The sequence below is a fragment of the Lathyrus oleraceus genome, chromosome 4, assembly GCF_024323335.1.
Source record: "Lathyrus oleraceus cultivar Zhongwan6 chromosome 4, CAAS_Psat_ZW6_1.0, whole genome shotgun sequence".
Taxonomy (NCBI): Eukaryota; Viridiplantae; Streptophyta; class Magnoliopsida; order Fabales; family Fabaceae; genus Lathyrus; species Lathyrus oleraceus.
Genome location: NC_066582.1, coordinates 64,820,244 through 64,844,783, shown reverse-complemented (window position 1 = coordinate 64,844,783; position 24,540 = coordinate 64,820,244). Strand labels below are relative to the sequence as shown.

General features: G+C 33.7%; 1 protein-coding gene across 1 annotated transcript; it reads left to right on the top strand.

The window, feature by feature from the left end:
- Positions 1–1,177: 1,177 nt before the first annotated feature.
- Positions 1,178–4,509, top strand: LOC127073379 (AP-5 complex subunit mu). Its single transcript, XM_051014533.1, has 8 exons — positions 1,178–1,429; positions 1,512–1,640; positions 1,716–2,027; positions 2,333–2,616; positions 2,735–3,627; positions 3,842–3,898; positions 4,041–4,088; positions 4,215–4,509. Exons 1-8 carry the CDS (start codon positions 1,362–1,364, stop codon positions 4,278–4,280), a joined length of 1,857 nt encoding a protein of 618 aa, XP_050870490.1. The 5' UTR covers positions 1,178–1,361; the 3' UTR covers positions 4,281–4,509.
- The last annotated feature ends 20,031 nt before the right edge of the window (positions 4,510–24,540 follow it).

The window sequence follows — 24,540 nt, the reverse complement described above, 5'->3', positions numbered from 1 at the left end:
TAGGATGAAATAAACGACGCCTCCTCGTGCATTGAAGTTATTGACCTAAAAACACTTTTCACAAGGGTCCACTAAGAAACACACCTTCACCGTCTTCTTGTTTCTTCATTATCCAACGAAAACAAATAATTCTTTAGTACAATAAGGGGGATCAACTGACTCATTGAACGCCTCTTGACTCATTCCTTCATATAGTGTGGGCTTTCTTTGTTAAGCCCTAGTCATATGGACATGTTGGCGTATATGTTGTCGCAAGAACTTCCGTCATCGATAAGGATTCTTGAGATTGTGCAATGGTCCAGGACGACGGCTACCACTGATGGAAGCATCACGTTAGGGATCCTTTCCAACTTCTTGCTCTCTCAAAACCTTATGATGTGTCTCTCTTTCTTTAATTTTCCTTCAGTTCTTTGAGAATTTGAGAAACTTTCCACTGAGTGTTTCTCATTTTGTTCTCCCTTCCCTAACGATCATCCGTTAATGAGGGAAACAAGAAGGTTTCCCGATGATCTCAAGGTAGGTGCTCGAGAGGTGACTTTGATAGCCGAATTAGAAATTATCATCACATATTATATGAGATTGATGTTAATGAGATATGACTTTAAAAACTGGATGAACTTGATGTGAAAATGTGTGAGAATCACAAGTCAATTCCCACATACTTTAACATTATTTCGCGGTGGAACGAGAAATATGTGTGATGGGGATCGAGCCACAAACATCCTCTAGTGACTTGTGAATGACACAAGTTTTTAATTAATAAAAAATAAACACAAATGTTAAATATCTTTAAAGTTATTTTACTATAAAAATAAAATAAATTATACTACAATGTGAATATTTATTTACTCAATCCTTCTCAAAATAATTGTCATAACCAGTCATTCCACACCGATTAAGAAAATATAATAATGAAAGAGAATAATATTTTTAACAAATTACCCTTATTTATTATTAGTATATTTAAATTATTATAATTATAAAATAAGAAAATAATAAAAGTATTAATTAAAAAATATAATCAAAAAATAAATATTAGAATCGCATTGAAATTTAAAATATAACACTTACTTTACAACAAATAATTTCAGAAGGTATGACAATCACATGAAGTATTAGCGTAATAGACTTCATTAAATAAAACTCAAACACAATATTAGAGTTTATTTTATTTAACAAAACATTAACATTAATACAAATACACGATGGTTACCAATCTAAATTTTGAATCAGTCTCTTCCTTCTAATCTAAATATTTTTTCAGAAAAAAGAAAAAAATACAAAAACACGATGAATACGGAGTTGTCACAAGGTTGAGGTGCCATAAACCATAATTGATTCCTGTTTTGGTCGTAGCAGCAATGTCCAGTGGTTGCAGCATCAGAGCAATCTGGATTCTCAACAACCTCGACGCCGTCGCTTTCTCCAGGTAAACAACCACCACCACCACCTTCTCTTAACACACTCTCCTCAATTAGATCCAATTTCATCCATCTCGATTATCATTACAGGAGATTCCCGGTAGTAGAGAAACGTTGGCGAAGTGCTTGCAAAACCAGCAACGAAAACAGCGATCGAGTTTTCTCTTCTTTACCTACTGACTCTGACCTAGCTGATGCTTTTCTCCACAGAAAACTTAGGTTTGTGCACTTTATTATATAATGCTATTGAATTATTGAATCGGCTTATTATAGAATTTGTTTGTTTTTGTTTAGGGAAGGATCTGCGCGAGGATTCGGCATACGAAAGAGTAATTCAACTCTAGGATCAGATTCTTGGGTGGATGATCCGATTACTCGGCATATAATAGGTCTTTACATTAACAAAGAATTGGAGGATGATAAGAATCTTTTGTGGCCGTTAATCTTGCACATAAGGGGGCATCATAGTGTCCTTGTTCTGCCGATGGTCGAGCCTAGACATGTAAAGGCTTATGAAAAGTTATGTAAAAGACCTGAATGTGGTACCTCTCTTGGTCTCGATGATGGTTTGTCCTCCCTCTTGATTGAACTTCCGGTAATAACAGGGTATGCTAAGTTATTTTAACTGCAAATGGTTATAACATTCAAAAGTTATAGTTTTAGATTAGATTGATCAGTTGTCATTAGTCTTACATATATATTTTTTAAATTGTGTATGTGATTGTTCAATTGTTTGGCTAAATAGAAATCCCCTAACCCTCTTCCATTTTTATAGTTACGATGTATTTGAATTGCACCTTCTGTGGTTTTATGTGTAGTCCTAAGAGAGTTGTTTGCAGACTGATAGATAGCAGTGGGATTTTGTTTCATTGTATATACTTTTCATGCAACTTTTGCTTCTCATTTCACAGGGCATTTATGATTGCACATGCCATTGGTGATATAATTAGTGGTGATATAGTAGAACCTGAAGTGATAATCGCTGCAGCTCCCTCTGTTGGTGGACTTTTTGATTCATTAACTGGTAGTATAGGCATATCTTCCCGGGCCAAACCTGTATCACCACAAGTTGCTTCTTCCTCTCCTATGGGAACAGCTGGACAAGGATCTGTCACAGCCGATACTCCGAAAATGGGGTCTAAGCCTTTAGACAAAGACGCACTCAGAACATTTATCAGTAGTTCAATGCCCTTTGGTTGGTACCTTTTATTATGGTATTCCTCATCTCATTTTTTTTGTTTTGTTTTATAAGTTAAGCTGGAAATTACCTGTTGCTTGCAAATTTATTCTATCAGTGTATATTTTATATACAGGCACACCCTTGGACCTTAATTATTCCAATATTTTTACCATCAAGGCAAATGGATTTTCTGCTTCAGATTTGGCCCCTACAGACCAGAAACAACCAGCATGGAAGCCATATCTATTCAAAGGAAAGCAGAGAATGCTGTTTACGACTCATGAGATTGTTCATGCGGCTCTCTATGACAGAGATGAGATTCCGGACAATATATCAGTTTCTGGTCAAATTAATTGTAGAGCTGATCTGGAAGGGCTGCCAGATGTATCGTTTCCCTTAACCGGATTAAACACAGCAAACCTTGAGGTTTCATCATACCATCCTTGTGCTCAAGTTTCAGACCAAGGTCCAGATAAGCAGGGGGTGGTGTTTTCTCCGCCATTAGGTAATTTTGTGTTGATGCGATATCAGGCAACTTGTGCTCTTGGACCTCCTGTAAAGGGATTTTATCAGTTGTCAATGGTTTCCGAGGATAAAGGTGCATTTCTATTTAAGTTACGTCTAATGGAAGGTTATAAGTCTCCTTTGACAATGGAGTTCTGTACTGTGACTATGCCCTTTCCTAGGAGGAAGATTATTTCCTTGGACGGTACTCCTTCCATGGGAACAGTTTCAACTTCAGAGCACTCTGTTGAATGGAAAATCGTGACAAGTGGACGGGGACTGAGTGGAAAAAGTATTGAAGTGACATTCCCAGGAACACTCAAGTTTGCACCATGGAAAAACCAAGTGGTGTCTTCCTCTGGGTCAGTCTTTGGAACGATTGTTGACGAGGATAGTGATAACGAGGCAGAAAATGCTAGCAACATGGTTAATGAAGAACATTTGATGGAGAAAATGAACAAGGATCTTCCTCCGGTTGATCTAGAGGAGCCATTTTGCTGGCTAGCATACAATTATGCTAAAGTACACGCTTCCCCATTTTCATATTATCTTTTAGTATTTTATGAACTTTTACATTTCTTTGTTAACTGAAGTCTGTTTGATTATTTTCTAGTTAATTATGTCATTATAATTTGTTATCTTTCCATGTGTAGTAATTACATATTTTGAATGCATGTTAAAGTTCCAATTCCGTTGCAAATAGGTTTTCTTATATAGATATATACTTATCACGCAGGTATCATTCAAGATTGTTGGGGCATCACTATCTGGAATTTCCATTGATTCGAAATCGGTGACTCTCTTTCACTTTTGGCTGACACTCTTATTTTAGACAAAAAATTAAGATCCATATAATTTTGTTGAGTATCACAAATTCATCATTATAGGAGTCATCATCCTTTTGCTGTCTGTCTGATAATATGTGTACTTTGCAGTTAAGCATCTATCCAGCCGTAAAAGCACCGGTCGAGTTTTCAACTCAGGTATTTGTTTGTTTTTGTGTCTGTGCAAGATCAGTGGTTCATGTTTTGAGCAAACCCAAATTTCTGTTTTGCTCCTTCAAGTGTCAATGATATATATTCATTGTCTTGTACTATTTCTTTGCCCAGGTTACTTCTGGGGACTATATTTTATGGAATACTCTTGGTAAGTGCCCATATGTTGCTACAGTGTAAAAATTGGAATGGCTCTGGAGGGGCATCTGAATCTGAATGGAGGTGGCACCAAATGATATTCATAGAAACTCTGATCATGTTTTTTAATTCTGAGTTGCCACTTGAGTCAATTATGCAGATTGCCTGATAAATAATTAAACAATTGGAGTGTATCTTCAACTTTCCATTTCTTGTAATTTTTAAAGTTAAAATCTATTCATTTTAGATTTAAATCAAATATATTTTTGTCTCTTGCTTGTATATAAAACCAGAAGCAATATTTATTTATTTGAAAAAGGAGTGTGCGAGTTGTTTATTTTAAAGAGTAGATTAGATCCAATCAACTGTCAATGATTGTTCTAAGACATGAAATTCTTTTAATAAATAATTCAGCTATCCATCTACTAAATAAATTAGTTAATGAACTATATCCAATTCGTTCATTCAAAGTTATAGGTAAATTTAATTCATCAAACATATTTTAAAAATCTAATTGATGTTTCTGTAAAATTTTAAATGTAATAAATCATAATTTATAATAAAACAATAAAAAATTAAACAATAATAATATAAATTATAGGAGATCTCAATCAACATCAATCATTCAATTTTGACCATTTTCAAAAGAATTCATCTAGACGACTTATAGTCTCGAGATCTTTTGGAGTGTATACACATGTACACCCTTCTCCATTCTATTCAAACAATTTCAAAGTTTATGTTTTCCTAAACTCGAAATAGCTCAATCTCTAATTTAAAATAGTTCAGTTTCTTGTTTTTTATTTAAATCAAGTGCTAAATGTATGAGTATACACATCCACACCCTTCTCCATTCTATTCAAATAATTTCAAGTTTAAGTTTTCTGAAATTCCAATAGTTCATTCTCTCATTTTTCATTCAAATTAAGTGTTAAAACCTACAACTTCTCTCTCTATCTATCTATCTCTATTGTTTAAGTCAGGTTTTTTTGCCCCCTATTTTTTTTCATTTTTATCATGGGCTAATGCCCTTCTTTTGATTAAAAAAAAATTAAATAATTAATTTTTCCGCTTCTTAGTAAAATATTAATTAATATTCAAGTATTAACATAAAGTGTAAAAAATTCAATACTTTATAATATATATAATTCAAAAGAACATATAAATACCTCTCTAAAAAACACATATTTTCTCGCTGTCAAATGAGGATTCCTTTTTTTTTTTTTGTATAAATTGAATATTATTTGCTTGTAATTGTAGAGACTAATCTCTCGAGTCGGAAAAGATTACAATAGACGATAAAATTCTCCACCAACAATCTTCATTCATATTTCCACCTTGTACAACCTCCACAATTTGGTGCACGATTCACCATATGCCTTCATTTTCTTCGAGGTTGTTATGCCATATGGTTCTGCCTATCACGCACTAATATCAAATTGTCAGACTCAATAATTAATGATATGATAGTCAAAGTTATACAAGTAACACCCATGATAAAAACATAATTTACTATCTTGGATCGATAAACTCTAATACCAACTAAAATATCATTCGTGATATTATCTAGAATATTAATTTGAGGTATTGTATTTGGTACTGGTACATCAAAATGGTACAAAGATACACCACAAATATATCAAATACAATAGGGTATCAATACATCAAAATAAAACAGGCAATAGAAATAGTAAGCAACTAATGAACGGCTAGACATCCACTCCATGTAATCTTCTTCTTGCCTTTGATTGACAATTGATCATTTGTAAGAAAATAATTAACATGTGATGAGATAAACAAACTCAGTGGAGGTCTTACTAAACCCATAAATTCCTCTGAGGCCAGTAACATCACTCGTAATTCATTACCACTATTGATAATAAAATCAAAACATGTCGAAGATATCTAAACATCTCCAATAAATAAACCGAGATGCAAATTAGCTCCAATAGCCTATAGAGACATGTCATTATATCCGACACCCCGTATATAACCCTGGTCCCCCGCATTCGAGTCTATTTTATTGGACCATCAACATTCTACTACGAATTTGTAAAACTCCAACTATTCCCTAGGTTATACAACCAAAATATGAAATGAGACATGTCATTCCCTATATGTATTTAATTAGTCTGACCGTCATTTATGTATTTAGTTAGTCTGACCGTCATTTATTCAATAGGACGTTAGTTCACTCATATAAAGATTATACATTTTTCATTAGGGTATTAGACAGTTAGTGCTCACCATTTAGGATTTTCCTATAATGTTTTTCAACCCCTTAGGTTTTCATCCACCTTTCCCTAATGATCCTTTCCCATTCTTAGATATATTTCTAAGTAACTACAAGTGTTTAAATTGTGGAAACTATCTAAATCGAGGACCAAATACCATTCCACTTGCATTTCCTTCAATGTTGAACATAGTACTCGTCGTACACACCTATCAAGAGGGTTGGAACTCACTTAGAGTAAGAATAACACACGAACTGGGTCGGCTAAGGCCTGGTCGTGGTGTCTGCTACGGCCTATAACATGCCAGTTAACCTCTTAGTACAAAAACCATATGCGACTACGGCGGTAGCACAAACAAAATCCAGCCCTTTCAATATTTTGTTATATGTCTTGTATGCTTTATTCAAGTTCTATAGAATATGTGTTGATTAATTTCGATTGATATCTGTTCCATAATCACGTTTGCTTAATTCGCGTGTGCTTAACCCGTTTGCTTAATTTGGAATCTGTTTGCTTAAATAAAAAATTAAGAACACATATCATATGTTAGTATCAACGCGCTTGTTATTGTTACTATAATCGACAAGGGATTAGAATCCGCTTAGGGCATGAAAATTATATTAACCAATGTTAAGTTAGGAAATCAAATCAGTAGATCAACTTATTTCATAGTTACTTTATATAATCACTTATTCTAAATCAAATCGAAACCTCATATATTTCATTTTCTTATTTGGTTAATTTGCCAAGAGTCCTTGTGATACGATACTCGAGTGTCGCTTCCCTAGACTAACATTCTTAATTACTCATTTTTGACCCGTGTGCGACAACAGATCAAGTTGACGCAGTTGTCGGGGACTCTTGTAGATTTTAACAGTTATTATAGTCATAGGTGTTATGTTTCAGTTTTCTTGCCCCAAAGTTCTTGCTTTCTGGCCTTTTCGCATTTTAGCGTTAAAAAATCATTTTTTAGGAAATTCTTCTCAGATTCGTCTGGTTCTTTGCCTAGTAATTAGAAACAAATAAGGGATCAAAAGCCTCTATCTACGCCCCCCTAAAAAGCCGAAACTCCTTATTTTTCTATTTTTTATGATTTTTTTCTTATTTTCATAGTTTCAGAAAAATCTGAAAAAATTCTCAAAATTCTTATTTGACTTAATTAGATTAAATTTTGTGTTTTTTGTATTTTTGCACCTTATTTAAATTGTTTTCTTTGCTGTCCACTTGTTTCTGCTTAATAGGGACATTGTCGATATTTTCCTAATTGTTGTTGCATTGTTGAATTAGTTATGTGTTTTCTCATTCTTTGTTGATTTTTTTCTATTGAGTTTAACATGGATAATCAGAGAACTCTTAGACAACTTGTTGCCCCTGATGTGAATTATAATGTTTTCTGTATTGAATATCTTGCTATTGATGTACCTTTTGAATTAAAATTTGGTTTAATACACTTGTTACCAATGTTTAATGGTCTTGCATGTGAGGATCCGCATAAGCATCTGAAGGAATTCCAGGTTGTATGCTCAACACCTTTGAGACCTGAAGGAATCACAAAGGATCATATCAAACTCAGAGCACTCTCATTCTCACTTCAAGGAGCTGCAAAAGATTAGTTGTATTATCTTAAGCCTAATTCTGTCATAAGTTGGAATGATCTAAAAAAAGTGTTCCTAGAAAGATTTTTCCCTACCTCAAGAGCTTCTTCAATCATAAAAGATATATGTGGTATTAGATAGGTTAACATGGAGTCATTGGCTGAGTATTGGGAGAGATTCAAACAGTTAGTGTCTAGTTGTCCTTATCACCAAATCACCGAGCATTTGCTTATTTAGTACTTCTATAAAGGATTGATACCAATGGACATAAACATTTTAGATGCTGCTAGTGGTTGAGCACTTGTTGATAAGACTCCGGCTGCTCCCAAAACCTTGATTGAAAACATGTCACTCAACTTCCAACAGTTCTATACCAAAAGCAATTTTGTCCAAGAAAAAGGTGTGAATGAGATTCATGTTTCTTCTTCCAACAGAGCTCTAGAAACTAGACTTGATGAGCTTACCTTATTAGTGAAACAATTAGGATTAGGTAAAACTCAAACATAAAATTTGTGTGGTATTTATACTTCTCCTGAACACCCGACCGATACATGTCCTATTTTGCAAGATGAGTCGGTCATTGAGTTGCCTCAAGCATACGCAATAAACCTTTACAATCAAGGCAACAATCAGAATATGTACAACACTCATGACCTATCCACTAACAGGTACCATCCCAACTGGAGAAATCATTCAAACCTTTGGTATGTGAATCCACAACATATCCAACAACAGTTGATGTTACCATTACCACCACCACATAGCCCTCCACAAGTAACCACCTTTTCACCTTCAGAACCTTCACTAGAGGAGTCTGTCAAGCAAATGGTGTAAATAGTCTCCAATTTTAGCAACGAACATATTCTAGTATTCAGACTTTGTAAACACAAATTGGACAACTTGTAACTTCAATGAATAAAATGCAACAATCTCAAGGATCGAACCAAATACCTGCCCAAACAATAGTGAATCCAAAAGGCCCTAAATGTGAGTGCAATTTCCTTAAGATCCGTAAAAATTGCAGAACCAGCCCCAGAAATAAATAAAAAAATTGTTAGTGCAACACCTGAAAATAAACCTGAACCTTTTGTTGTTGTTGAGGCTGAAAAAGAGTATATAGCACCAATCCCTTTCCCACAAAGAGTACTGAAAATAAGAAGATTGATGCGAAAGACAAAGAGAGATAGACTTTGGATGTATTAAAAAAGGTGGCAGTGAATATTCCACTTATTAATGTGATTAAGCAGGTTCCGAAATACGCAAAATTTCTGAAAGATTTGTGCACACACAAATGGAGGATTACGAGAAACGAGAGAGTCAAATTGGGAAGAAATATTTTGGCCCTTATTCAGCCTAAAAGTTCACCTAAAAAGATTACCGCTTCAACCCTCAATCAGTCAATGCCACATAAATGCAAGGCCCCTGAAACTTTTGCTATTCCATGTACAATTGGAAATAGTAAATTCAAAATTTGCATGTTAGATTTAGGAGCTTCTACTAATGTTATGCCTACTTCTGTTTTTAACAATCTTGATCTTGGTCCTATGCAACATACATGTCTTACTATTTAGTTGGAAAATAGGAGCGATGCTCGCCCTATTAGAGTAGTGGAAGATGTGCTTGTTCAAGTTAATGACTTGATTTTTCTTGCAGATTTTTACATTCTGGACATGTATGGAGAAACAAATTCAAACAGATCACCAATTATTTTGGGCAGACCGTTCATGAAAACAACGAAAACAAAAATTGATGTTGACGATGGAACCATGTCCATGGAATTTGGTGACACTATCGCGAAATTCAACATTTTTGATGTTATGAAACATACCTTGGAAGAACATTCTATTTTTCAAATATAGTTGCTTTATGAAATTGTTCATGAAGCTTATGCTGATTTGTTTTCAGCTGATTTTCCAACTTTATCTGGTTTTGATGATATTTACTCATGTGGTGATTGTACCAACACTAACCTTTGTGTTGTTTATGCTGAGATTGATGCTACCTTGTAGGATGATAGTGTAAATGGAGTTGTTTATGTAGCTGAGGCTCTTGACATCCCGGTTGCCCCAAACATACCGTCCATTGAACAACCACCTTCTTTAGAGTCTAAACCACTTCCTAAGGATTTATATTATTTATCAAAGCTTCAACTTGAGCAGGAACATAAGAAGGAAATTGGATGAACCTTGGCTGAAACTCGTGATATTAGTCCATCCATATGTATGCATAGAATCTCACTTAAAGATGGAACAAAATTAGTGAGGCATCCCCGTAATCCTTTGATTCTTGATGTTGTGAAAAAGGAGATCACTTTCACGTGCCCATTCAACACTTTTACTTATCAAAGATCCTTCTTTGTCTTGGAATACAAGGAGACGACACTAATCAAAATTTCAAGGTCAATGGACACTATCCAAAGCTACTTCATGAGAGCCCCACTTTGGAAGAAGAGACTGTAGAAGAGCTCTCTTTGGGATATGATGCTTATGCGATCATTTATCCACCTGGACTCCTCAGGTGTTTTCTTTCCTTTCTCTCACTCTTATTTTATGTTTATGTTCTTTCATTAAGGATAATGTATGTTTTAAGTATGGGGGAGGGAACCATTTAATTTGTTTTATTTCATCTAGCTTCTTTGTTTTTGTTTATTTTCTTACATGAAAAAAATGCATGTTTTTTCCTATAGTTTTTTAGTTACAATTGTGAGTCTTTTTGTTGTTCTCTTAATTAAAGAAGTGTGGTGTGATGTGATTGATTCATTATGTGCATTCTTAGTATGATATGTATGACTAGACTCTAAATTATACATCATTTGTGGTAGATCAATTAATCTTGTGAGATTTTGAGCCTTTTAATGGATAACATTAAAAAATCCATATCTTTCTTTCTTGTATAACCTCACTCATGTCTATTAGTCTCTAGAACTTGAATTTACTCTTTTTGAAATTGTTGATTACTTGTGCACACTGATATGATAAAGGCAACTTATTTTGTTTTACTTTTAGCCACTTATCCAAAAAGACAACCCTGAATAATATCATCCCTTGTTTGAAAATCCCTTGAGCCTATTATCCCATTCTTTATTTAAATTCATTACAAGCCTGAAAATAAAAAACAATGTTATCACTCATTCATAGGGTTGAAAGAGTCTTGTTTGAAGTTGTGTGGGGTTGGATAACCATAGGTGTGATTTTCATTCAAAAGTTGGCAGAAAAAGAAAAAGAAATATGTAGAAAAAGAAGAAAAAATAGAAAAAAAAAAGAAAAGAAATAGAAAAGAAATAGACAAGAAATGGAAAAACCAAAGAAGGATGTCATTACTTCTGAAAAAGAAAAAGAAAAGATAAAAGAGAAGAAAAATTGTGGAAAAGTTGTTGTTTGGAAGTGGATGAATGTAGTTCAACTCCTACAAGTTCTTTCATGTCTCTTTCCTCCCTTTGAATCTTAGCCTAGTACCTCTTAGGATTTATCTCACCCATACTCTGGAAAAGTTACAACCTAATAAAAGTTCTTTTGATCTTTGGTGTGCATGTAATTCAATTATGGATGTTAGAGTCTTTTTAAGCTTATGGTAGTGCTAATTTTTATGTTGTGCTTTGAGTGTAAACAATCAACTTAAACATTTGAGAGTTGAGTGAATTTTATCTTGTGAGGATCTTGTTGCTTTTTATGCACTCTTTAGTAATCTATTTTGCAATTTGCTTTGAATGTCACAAAAGAGTTACTTACTAATGACATTTTCTTGAAACTTAGACTTAGAATTTTGCTTGCACTTTGTATCCTGAAAACCTTTGGAATTGCATGTTTTATTTTGCTCTTATTTTTTTCTTTCTTTCTGTTTTGAGTTTGAATTTATAATTTTGCTCGGAGTGCAAAAGTTAAAGTGTGGGGGAATTTGATCAGTGCATTTTGATACATATTCTTCTACTATTATACTTAGACAACTCTATAGTTTATTTTACTATCTTTACTATTTTAGTGTGTTTTTATATTTAAGTTTATTTTTGTCTTTACTTTATTTTCGTACTTTATTTTCAACATAAACAGTTATTTGATACCTTGTTACTATGCAGACCATAACTTGAGCTACAGGAATTGGATTGACGCATTATAATATGCGTTGGAAAGCTAAGAGATACAAGTTTCATGTTGAAGTCAAAAGATGATTCGGAGTGAAAGAGGGTCAAATAATTCTTTGAAGTTCCAAACTTAATTAAAATAGTTAGTTTGAGCCGGTTTTTGTAATTTTCGAGTCGGATACAGACCCAAATTTCCCTTTTATTATATTAGGTATTTCAGTGCTACAATAATCCTATTCTGAATTTTCACGATACAATATTGCTTAGACGATTTCGTGGAGAACTAAAGTTCACAAGGTTGATCTGCTATAATCGGTTTCCGCAAATACTTTGAGGTTTCTTAATTTTCAATCAAATGTCTTTTCCCTTTCAATATTTTGTTCTATGTCTTGTATACTTTATTCAAGTTCTATAGAATATGTGTTGATTAATTTCGATTGATATATGTTCCATAATCGCATTTTCTTAATTCGCGTGTGCTTAACTCGTTTGCTTAATTCAGAATCTGTTTGCTTAATTCAGAAATTAGGAACACATATCATATATAGTATCAATGCGCTTGTTATTGTTACTATAATCGACAAGGGATTAGAATCCACTTAGGGCATGAAAATTATATTAACCAATGATAAGTTAGAAAATCATATCAGTAGATCAACTTATTTCATAATCACTTTATATAATCACTTTTTATAATCAATTTTTATAATCACTTATTCTAAATAGAATCGAAACCCCCTCTATTTAGTTTTCTTATTTGGTTAATTTTCCAAGAGTCCTTGTGATACGATACTCGAGTGTCGCCTCCCTAGATTACTGTTCTTAATTACTCATTTTTGACCCGTGTGCGACAACGGATCAATTAACCACGATGATATTGCGGTTTGGACAACAAAAACACCAATCATTAGGTTCACTACTATGTAGGTTCACCAAAGTGACCATGTGAAACTGCAGTTTGACATGCAACAACAAATTCCAGACCCTCCGACATGTTTGGGAGACTGGCATCAACTAAGAGTTGATGCCTAATGGGGTTATTTCGATTGGCATGACTTCTCTAAAGATATATGTTGTCATTTGAAGAATCGACGTCGACACATCTTAAACGAACCTATCATACAAGGTGTTAGACCAACTCAACATTATATGAATTGGTTTAGGTCGGTTACAATGACACAGTTTGTGTCTGAGCTGAGGTATTTGATCGACCCATGCCAATGAGCTTTGTCATCATCATACGCCCAACAACAAATCCTCACCCAATAACCAACCCACACCATTACCAAATCCAACTACAATGTCAACCCACCCAAACCCAACGACCAACCTCACAACGTCACCATACCATATACATCGAACCACCAAACACCCAACCTCGCAACCAATACATGCCACACACCCAAACACAATACCAAGAGCCTAGTCCATACCACCAACAACTATACACATCCACTACATTTGTCTATAGCCCCGATAATTCATACGATTCCACACCATCCCACCATAGTCCCCCAACAATGAACACCCAAACATCCCACCGCCAAAGCACCCAACCACTGTATAACTTTTTTATACCACAAGAACCACTGCTTCATTTCTAAAACGATTAAATATCCAAATTCAACCAACCGTACCGTCCACGCATAACCCAACCACAACGACCCAACTACGACAACATGGACACCAAGCTCAATTATTATGACAGCGTCGTTGACGGCAACCCCCCAACTATTGAGGAGAAATGATTGAAAATATGTCAAATACAACAGGACCCTCACACCAATCACCTTTCCTCAAGACAATACTCAAAGACCCCAAACACCTCAGGGAAATCGTGGGAGACCTCGAAGACAGGAAAATGCACCGAGATATGGAACCGGGGGCCGTTTCGGTCGGGCGAGTAATTGATTTTCTATTCATTTGTTGTGTATTTGAATTTTATGAAATAATAGTATGATTTAGTTTTAATTTTCTTTTTTATTTCAATTTTTTAATTATAATTATTAAAATAATAAAAAAAAGCAAAATAAAGGAGTACCCACATGCAGTAACGCATGCTCCTAGTGGATGCATGCATGCACCATTTGCAGTTGCATGATATGCATGCAATCACCACTTCTAATGGCATCTATGTGTTACAACACAATCCATGCGTCAACCTTTGTGCCTACTCCTTTTATCCTTTATTCGAAACATTATTTATTTTTATTATAAATAAATTGAAAACGTGATTATTTTTATATATAATTTAAAAAAATATTATTTAAAATAATAATTCACAACAATAAAATAATTTAAAAATAAAGAAAATTTTAAATTGTAATTCGATGATTCAAAGTCATGGATTAAATAATGTATTTGTAAGAATTAAAAACAAAAATATATTATGACAACTCTTTTCTTATTCAAATTACTCTCTCGTTTTTTCAGGCGGATAAGATTGATGAAATATACAAATAGTAGTATTCAATTGTTTTAATTTAATTTAATATTCCCTCTAACCCATTTTTTTCATATAAGGAAGATGTGAATCCAAGTACAGTCACTGTATAGAGGATAGAATTGTCATTTCCATCTCTATACTTGTTCTACACGTCAACTGAAAATAAAATAATACAGAGACGGTAAAAAACAAAATGGTCGAGGTTAACCTATAAGAAAAGCGTTACTTGAGCTGAAACAGAAAGAGGAATTAGTGTGGAAAACGTGATGACGGCGGCCGGCGATGCTTTTCTTCTTCTCCTCCTTACCTGGAATCAAATTCACGACTGCGTTGCCTTCCCTTTTCAGTAGCTTTTTTCGAATGGAAACAGAACAATGCTCTTTTCATTTCTAAAATAGGCATTGCGAACCAAATTCCTTGAAAACACGAATCAATGCCTATTTAGAAATGAAAACAACACTTCACTGTTTCCATTTCAAACTATTGTCAAGGAAGATAATGCTGACGAGTTCTTGATTTTGATTTTAGTTGAAGAGGATCTTGTTTCAATCATCATCCAACTATCAAGATTTTCTTCTCTTTTTTACTCAATTCATTGATTATTATTGGCTTTGTTAATTTTCATTCTTGGTTTCTTCTTTTTGAGTTTCTTGTTGATTTTCTTCTACACAAAGGATATGATTTATTCACTTGGTATGATTTATTCTGCAGGAATGCTGGGGATGCTTCTGTGCATAACGAACCTCTCTCTTATGTGCTGCTATCTGAGTTTTTTTTTTTTTTACTTTGTGCTGCTTTTATATGGCTCCAAATGAGTATCCGGCCAATTGGACATCAAAAGTTTCCAGCCCCTCCGCATCCGCAGTTGTGATGATCGTACCGTGGTGCTATCTATCAAATTTCTGCTGTCCTCTGTATCCAAGTTCAGCATCAATCTCTAAAGTAATTAATTTGATGGGTGTAAAAGTGTATTTTAATAAACTGAGTTTCTATGTTAGTTTTATAAGTTGTCTTGTTATTATCATTCTGTTAGCCTTAGCTCATTTATGGATTCTGTTAGTCTTGTATCTATATATGACCCATATTATATTTGTAATTGAATAATATAATGTTAAATTTGTTAATCTGATATGATTTAGCAGGAAAAAAAGAGGTCTCATGTTTCAATTTTTTTTCACTTTAAAAGCCATTCATATAGTTACTCTTGCCTCCGTCATTTTCCTTTCTCTGACGCTGGTTTTCTTTCTCTGTTTTGATTTGAATCTTATTTTTCCTCCTTCCTTTCTATTGTCTTTCTTCCACATGCTTCCTTCGATTCTTCAATGGAGGAATCCGATGGAGAATCCTCTAAGTCCACTATACCCGCAAGGCAAGATGAATCAAGACACCCTTACAGCCCCTATTATATTCATCCTGAAGAGAGTTCAGGCACCTCCTCATCAATTAAACCCTAAATGGTTTCAGTTTTTATAATTGTAATAGATTAATGTAGAGAGCCCTAATTTTCCAAGCAAGGCAAGTTTCTATCTTCGAGAAGCTGCCAATGCCTTTTGAAGACGGCCTTTTGTTCGATGCTTAGGAACGCTCGAACATGATGGTCATATTGTGGATCACTCAGCACTTCATAACCATCAATAGCTTAAAGTATCATTTATATCGAGTACGCCAATAAGTTTTGGGATCATCTCCATGAAAGGTTCTCTAAAGGTGACTATTTTAGATTTTTTCGATCTTCCGTTAGACATTCATTCACTACAGGAAATTAACCCTTTTGGACATTTGGGTTACAACCCTTAGTGTAATAACCACCCTTATTTTCTATCTGCCACAGTTTGTGCGACTGATAAACTAACAACCTTAAAGTTTTTAACACAATTAAGTAAATCTTCTTACAAAATATTCAAATAAAATTCTAATAAAGCATGATATGATATGAAAATGATATATTCTTAATTATATAAAATGCAAAAAATATAAATGACACAGGATAATTATCCTAGTTTTCCTTATCAAAATAAGAGTATATCTAGTCCTTTTATACATCGAAGGATTTTCCACTATATTAAATATATGTATAAGTCTTACACCAAAACTTTTCCTACAACCTTATAACATAAAAACACCAAACCTATGAAGAATTTTGAATCAACCCTAGTCAAAGAATCTTTTCTACAATCATCAAACATTATGATGATTCTCACTTAAACTAGAAAGTACACTACTTTATATTTACAATATTTAAAAAACACAACAGTTTCTATTAGGAACAATTGTCATTACACACTTCGTGATCAAAAGAGAACTTGAAACAAATTTTGAATATATGAAATGTTCTTGAATCAATTTTAAAATAGAAAATTGACATTCTCCTTCACTCAATTCAAATATAAGAACCTTAATTGCTCAGAAATATTTTGCAAAGATATGACAATTTATGCAGAAAAAATTTCAAGATTTTGGATGAATGAATCACTTAAAACAAATTTGAATTGTATGTAAATTTGAATAAAAGAGGTTATTTATTTTGCCTTAAATACATTCTAAGATACCTACCTATATGAATTTGTACCGTCAAAAAAAGTATAGAGTGTGTGCATGTTCCCATTACAAGGGCGGTGAAACTCAGAGGCCCTAATAGTTATATTACACGAATGAGACGAGGGCTAACTCACGGTGGAGAGTAACCCTGTATGGTGGTTTTTAGGGCTATTAAGGGACTAAATCACCTGAGGTGAGAGACTCTGTTGGCAGTCGACGCTTCTAGATTGCAGGTGGGCGGTTAAATGACTGATGTTAGGACTGTTGGGAGCAAAGTGATCTCCGAGTAGTATTGGAGGTATCGATTGAATATGACTTTTTCCCTCTTTTGAGGGATAGCTTATTTATAGAGATTTCTGATCATCGAGGGATTTCTTCAATAAATAGAAAATGTTGTATTTCGATGGAAATTCAATTAAATTTTCATTGCCATTTATTTGCTTTCTATTTTTGTAATCTCCTCTTAAAGGGATTTACATCTTCATGTATCGTTATCCCATATATGAGTTATTCTTTTCATCAAATAAAATTGTTTAGTCGAATATTTATACATCAATTAATTTTGTTTTTCTACTTGTTTACATAATGTTATTTTTACTCTTGATAAAATAAAAACATTAAAACACTGAAATAACAAAAGCTTTTGAAAACTCTAAATTATTTTGATCTTTGAAATTTCAACGAAATGTTTGTTAGCCTACAATTATGCATTCGATTCACAAGACACGAAGCATTTCAATGATCATCTTGAGGAGAAAATCAGAAGCGTCCATCCTTCTAGAGATAAGAATCAGCATAGAGCCCGCAAGGCGGAAAAGTAGAAGCCAAAGTTTTGCAAACCATCTTCATTGTGTCAAAACTGTTCAAGGCCAAAAGTGTCGGGGAATCAGAGCTTGATACCCACAAAATGCATAAACCAGTATATTCATGCATTCATTTTTTTCTTGTATATCATGTACAAAATAGATCATGCATAAGCCTCAGCCAAAATTTTGTGAGCTTAGAGAGAGGTCCAGTTTAATCCTGTTTATGCTGAAAAATGGTAAACAATCGTTGGTCTTCAAATGTATGAGTTAATTGTAGGATCAACCAGTGAATCCTAGGACATTATGCTTAAGAACTTAGTTATTGTTAATTTCTTTGTATATTAAGGTTATTGGTTTCGACTAGGTCGAAGGGAATGTGTGAAACTGATACTATGATGAGTATCTCGACTTCTTGCAAGAAAGTATAAATAAGGAATAACAATGTTGAATGTACTTGAATAAAAGTAAAAGCTGGAAAAGAGACGAAGATGAAGAAAACAATGTAAATTGAGTAATTTAGAAAACTTTGTATTGAAGAATAAACATGGTGTTTCATATGCACTTATGTTCTCTCAGCCATTCGCTCGTTTCTCTTAACGCTGATACTTTGAGTTTTCAGTGAGATTTTTGTAATACAATGAACACCCCTAATTCAACCTAATGAACTACTATATATATATATATATACAAGAGTATAATAACTACCCCTTAACGTTCCTTTCTCCCTGGTTCACCACGTGTAGTTCTGCATGCAATTTGCCTTCCAACTTCCTCCACATGTCCTTTTGAGATAAGAACCCAAGCAGTTTTCAAGATTTGAGCGTGACCTACTCACGCCCAAACAACTGCTTCTTCTACCAACCTTACTTGCAACACAACGCCTTCCTGGTTGAAGCAATTGGTGTCAAACAACTTCTTTCAACAACCAAAATTTCTCTAAGTCCCAGAGCATGGTCAAACCATAACTCTTCCAAGACTTTCCCTTTTTTGTTGGGTCTTCCTCATTGGTAAAAAATAACAACTAACAATCCTCAGCAAAATCAAGATTCTAGAGGTATTCTCAAGAGTAGAACAATTATTTTCTTTAAAGAAAGTTACAAGAGACTATCAGAGGTCAGTATGTAGTGGTGTTGATCCTCAAGACGGGTTTCTTCCCCAGCAAGGTGATTGATGTTCCCCAAATGAACTATGATGTCAATATAATTTATGTTTGGTTTCCCAAGTAGACATTTCTCCACAGAGCTTCCTCTAGAATTTTCTCAAGTAAAGCTTCATAAGCTCCCTGGGCGAGTTTCATTTCAAGGATTCCTTAAGAAAAGTATCCCCAACAACAATATCCTCATTCAATCTCTTTGAAGAATTTGTCTAAGATGGACATATCTGCGCCAGGATAGCCTAGAATAACAATCTCCCTAGTGAGTCTAATGGGAAAGAGTTCCCCAATAGACAAGATTCACTGAATATCCCCAGAGAGTCTTTGGCATATCCCCAACGGGTTTCTTCAACCAAGAGTAACTGGATGCAATAGCTTCAACCAAGAGTAGATGAATATGGTTATTTCTTCCCCAGGAAAGTTTGCCTTCAACGAAGACCATTTGAAGAACAACCACACCAGATATATTGTCACAAATCCATCCCTTACAAAGCTGTATAACATGTTTACATATTTGTTGAGATCTACCGTCAGCTAGAAGCGGCGGAATATGACCAGTCAACGCTAGAAAAATCTGGGGCCGACCAAGAGCAACTGAACATGATTTTCTAATTGCTAAAGAAATATCCTATCACCCAAGAGCAATTGAACATGATTTTACAATTCCCAGAGGATTCTATTGTCAGTCAAGAGCATATGAATATGACCTTCTAACCCTAAGAGAAACCTACCAATCATTGAAAGAGTATCACCATTCCCAAAAGATTCGCATTCATCATTCCAGGATAAAGAAATCAATAGTATTTCTTAATATAGTTACATCTATTTATATCATGTGATGATTAAGATGTCAAGAGTATTTTAATCCATTTGCATTCACGTATCTGATGATTAAGAAATCAAGAGTATTTTTTAATCTATTTGCATTCATTTATCTAATGATTAAGAAATCAAGAGTATTTCTAAATTCATTTGCATTCATTCTTCTGACGGTTAAGAAATAAATAGTATTTCTTAATCCATTGGCATTCATTCATCCGACGATTAAGAAATCAAGAGTATTTATGAATCCATTTACATTCATTTTTCCTGATGATTAAGAAATCAAGAGTATTACTTAATCCTTTTGCATTCATGCAGCTGATGATTAAGAAATCAAGAGTATTTCTTAATCTTAGTACATCATCATAAGCATGTCATTTTTATTGCATAAAAGGGAAAATGTTGGGTCTTTTTGGTATTTAAACTATCCTCCAGTTAGAGATGTTTAAGTAGGGGCAACTGTCATACCCTAAATTTTACCCTAAGTTTTTCATCAGCATCAGTAGAGCATGACCATTTTATTTGATCGTGCATCCCATTAATGATAGACATTCATCAGGGATCCTGAAATTTCCTCTAATCTTATTGGCATGCATTTCATTCATCTGTGAATTGAGGAATCAAGAGTATTCCCTAGTCTCATGATATTATCCATTTTTCATTTTCATTAAGGCTCAAAATTTAGATTGATGACAGTCAAGAGCATTGTTTATCACCTGAATCTTTGTAAGTTTTGACTGTCTTTGTGATCAGTTATTAGATGTGATTAGTCCAAGAGTTAACTCTTCTACATTTAATTTTTTTGATAATTAATCATCTACATCACTATCATTTGTGTTTGAGAATTAGGTAAATGGTCTAAGAGTGATTATTTGCATCTTTCTTTACTCATATTCCCTCTGCATCAATGACATACATCAACATTTTGATAGGAATAAAAAGTCAACTATTTGACTTTGGGGACTTTTGGTAAAATCTTATGTGCATTAACATTTATTTCTCTTTTTAACTTGGCTTTAGTATTAAAACCTAGGTCAAAGGGTTTAAGTGTTGACCCTTGACTTTGGCTTTTAGTTTGACTCTTATTTCTCTTTTCAAATATTTGTCTTTTTTATTTGATTTTTGTTTTTACCTAAAAATGGGGGTCAAAGTTAACATGATAATATTTGACTTTTGTTTCTTTTCAGGCCATTTGTATTTATTATTTTCTTTTTCATTCTAAAACCTATTATTAAGATTCAAGTGGCACGTATATGTGTATGGGTTTGTTTGGATTTTGGTACAAGGTTTGGTATGGAATAATAATAATAATACAAAGTTTTTACTTGCGTTCCATAATGTAGTACAAGAGATTAAAAAAAGAGAGAAGAAAGTACAATTTAGTCTTATTCAGAAAATATCCAAAATATAAAGTTTTCTTTACATCTTGATTCCTTAATTTCTAAGTGCAATATGTCACAAAAAGAAGGATAAAATTCTTTTCTGCAAGCTTTTGGTCATAAGCCTCACGTGCCTCCCTATATGCATCCATCATCAAACAACTTCATCAACCACCAAACCATATTCCCCTTCAAGCCTGGCCGAGCTTCATGGTTTATGCAACCATCTTCCAAACCCTCTCTATGTGAGCTTCATGCCAAGCCAAGCCATTTAGTTATCAGCTCCAAGGCATTACCCCATCACAGGTGCATACAAGACAAAGATAATAAATTTTGGTAGTGAGAAAATCAAGTGGGATCACAATCAAATTCACACACATAACACAATTGTAGGGATTTTCCACTAACAAATTCATCTCAAATAAAACAAAAAAAATCATAAATCAATTCTAATTCATTTTCGAACAGACTCACACACTTATAGAGAGAGACTCATAGGAGTGTCATTAGAATCTCAACCAATTCCCGTTTTATAAATACAGTCCTACTGTTTCATTGCTTTTTCACGAAAAATTCCCTAAAGCTACTCTATAGAAATTTCAATTCGCTCGGTTTGCTTACAGATTAATTCCATATATGAATTAATCTACGCTTGATTAAGATCCACATAATTTCTACTGAGTTTTCTTAACCTAATATCAGCCTCACCATCACCCTCACACACTCACTTAGACCTCAAACACACACTTCTCACAACCTCACATTGAAGCTCTAATCAAGTGGAGCTATACCTTCATCTCAACCTCACCGTACACAACCTATCCCTAATTTACAACCATTTAAACAACCACAACACACACAATGGCAGATCACAAAGCACCAACATCAATATAAAAAGAACATAGTAAAAAGAAGGAGAATGAGATGATACTACAAAAATAGAAAGGAAAAGAATAGAAGCATTTACCTATTAAAGCCCCATTAGAGAGACTATGATCGATAATCCCCTTGAATATGTTGTATTTCACTTATTTATGCGCATATTTAGAGTTGACCATAGTTCTGAAATTCCATGTTTGCTATTGTGTAAAACTTCACATGAAAGTATAGGATTTGCTGTGATTAGGTTAATTCATTTTCGTTTGTTGTTTTCCGGATTTGTGTGTATGTTTAATTAGATATTTAATGTTTGATTCCACTTGGATTTGAGTGTTTAAGATTTAGGTTTTCTCGTTTTCTTGAAGCTATGATCCATCCTTGTGAGGGATTTGTTGAGGATTTCTGTTTAGGGTTTGTGATCAGGGCTTTGAGACAGAGATTTTTCATGTTCAGGGTAGGAGGTTTTAATGAATTTAGAACCGAGTTAGGGTTTGATTTTAGTTCGTCTTGATCTGGGCGGTTGAAGATGATTTGGAAAATTATGAGTTCAGATTTAAACTCAGAAGATTTTGTTTAGTCGAGAAGGTTTATTTTTCTTTGGGTTGGCCAGAGAAGAGGGGAGGCGCCACCGTGGGCGCCTGCTTACCACCGTCTTCTTCAATGGAATATTGCAGAGTGAATAAAGAGGTTTGGGTGAGAGAGAGAGAGAGAGAGAGAGAGAGATAATTTAGAGATAGAAGGAAAGTTCCATATAAACTCTGTTCCTCTTTTTTTTCCTCATTTAAGGACTGGCTGGGATATCTGTTTTCCAGCGACAAGTGGCAACCCTTGTGCCACTTGTCCTTGACGCGCCTCCTCCATATGCCCTTAGATCCCACGCATGAGGCCTCATGGTACTCCCTTACACCCTAGCATTTGGACTATTTGATGTTGTTTGACTCATCCAATATGTTGTTCTAATGGCCAGGATATAATCAATTTGTTGACTATTCTTTTGGCCTCCCAATTGGGCCAAGCACCCAATTTACTTTCTATGCTCCCTTGTGTTTCTATTTCCAGCGCCCCCTGGTTGGGCCTTTTTATTTCTTTTTATTTATTTTCTCTGGCTCATTCTTTTTAGTTGTTTCCTTTTTCTTTTGTTTCTTTATTAAACTAATTAATTCTTGTTTATTTATTATTAGTTAATCCTTTTAATTAAATTTAATTAATGGAGTTGATTGATTAAAGTGATTTTTAATTAACCCTTTATTAATTAATTTTCATGAATTTTATTAATTGATTTGGTTAATTTAAATTAGTTTAATTAGTTATTAATTATCATGCTTGTTACAAACATACATCCCATTTTAGTTTAAAACTAGGGGTGTAATCAGTTCAGCTTGGAATGGTTTTTAGTCAAAAAATTATTTAACCTGATGATATCTTCATCGGTTTGGTTTGATTCAGTTGACCGGTTTATAACTTTTTTTTCAAACATCATATTCATCTGTGTATTTTTTGCTATCATGTATTTCAGTGTATTTTATGCTATTATTTTTTCAAATAATACATTTCGTATAATATATTTCATTGTCTATTTTTCAAACAACTTACAAGTTATTCTTAATTCATACGAATCATTGACATGATTTTTATTGCCTCATGAAAAAAAGTTCACTATTAAATACAAAAGTTGACACTTAACATGAGAATGTTGGAAAGGGGTTTAAAAGCTTAACAAATAAAACACAATAATAATAATAATAATAATAATAATAATAATAATAATAATAATAATAATAATAATAATAAAATCTAATACACATAAATTAACATGTTTCACACCTCAATCACACATCAATTTTTTAACAAGACTAGAAGAAAATTCGTTGAAGAAAAAGAAAAAAAAAGAAAAAAAAAAGATGAAAACTAATGAAGAGAACTCGAACACGAATAAGGCAACTATAACCCATAAGAATGACGGTGGTGAGGAAATAGTGGTGGTGGGCAGCCATCACAATAATTTAGTGAGAGCAAGTTTTCTGCCTTATTGTTTCTATTTTTTAATATTGGAGATTGATTTTGGCTATATCTTTTGTTGAAAGAAAGGAAGTGTAAACAAAGATGGAGAAGAGTTAGACCAATACAAAATTTGGGTTTGATAATGGAATAAATAAAATATTAATTAGGTATTTATAGTCATCAGTTCAGTTCATTGAGTTGGCAGTTCCTAAAAACTAAAACCGAGAACCGAACCAAACCACCTCGATTTTTATTGCTTTGTTTCGGTTTTTAAACTGAACCAAAAGCAATTGTTTTTTCTGTTTGGTTTGGTGTGGGTTATCAGTTTAATTGGTTTTTTCTTATCCGCTTACAACCCTACTTAAAACCAT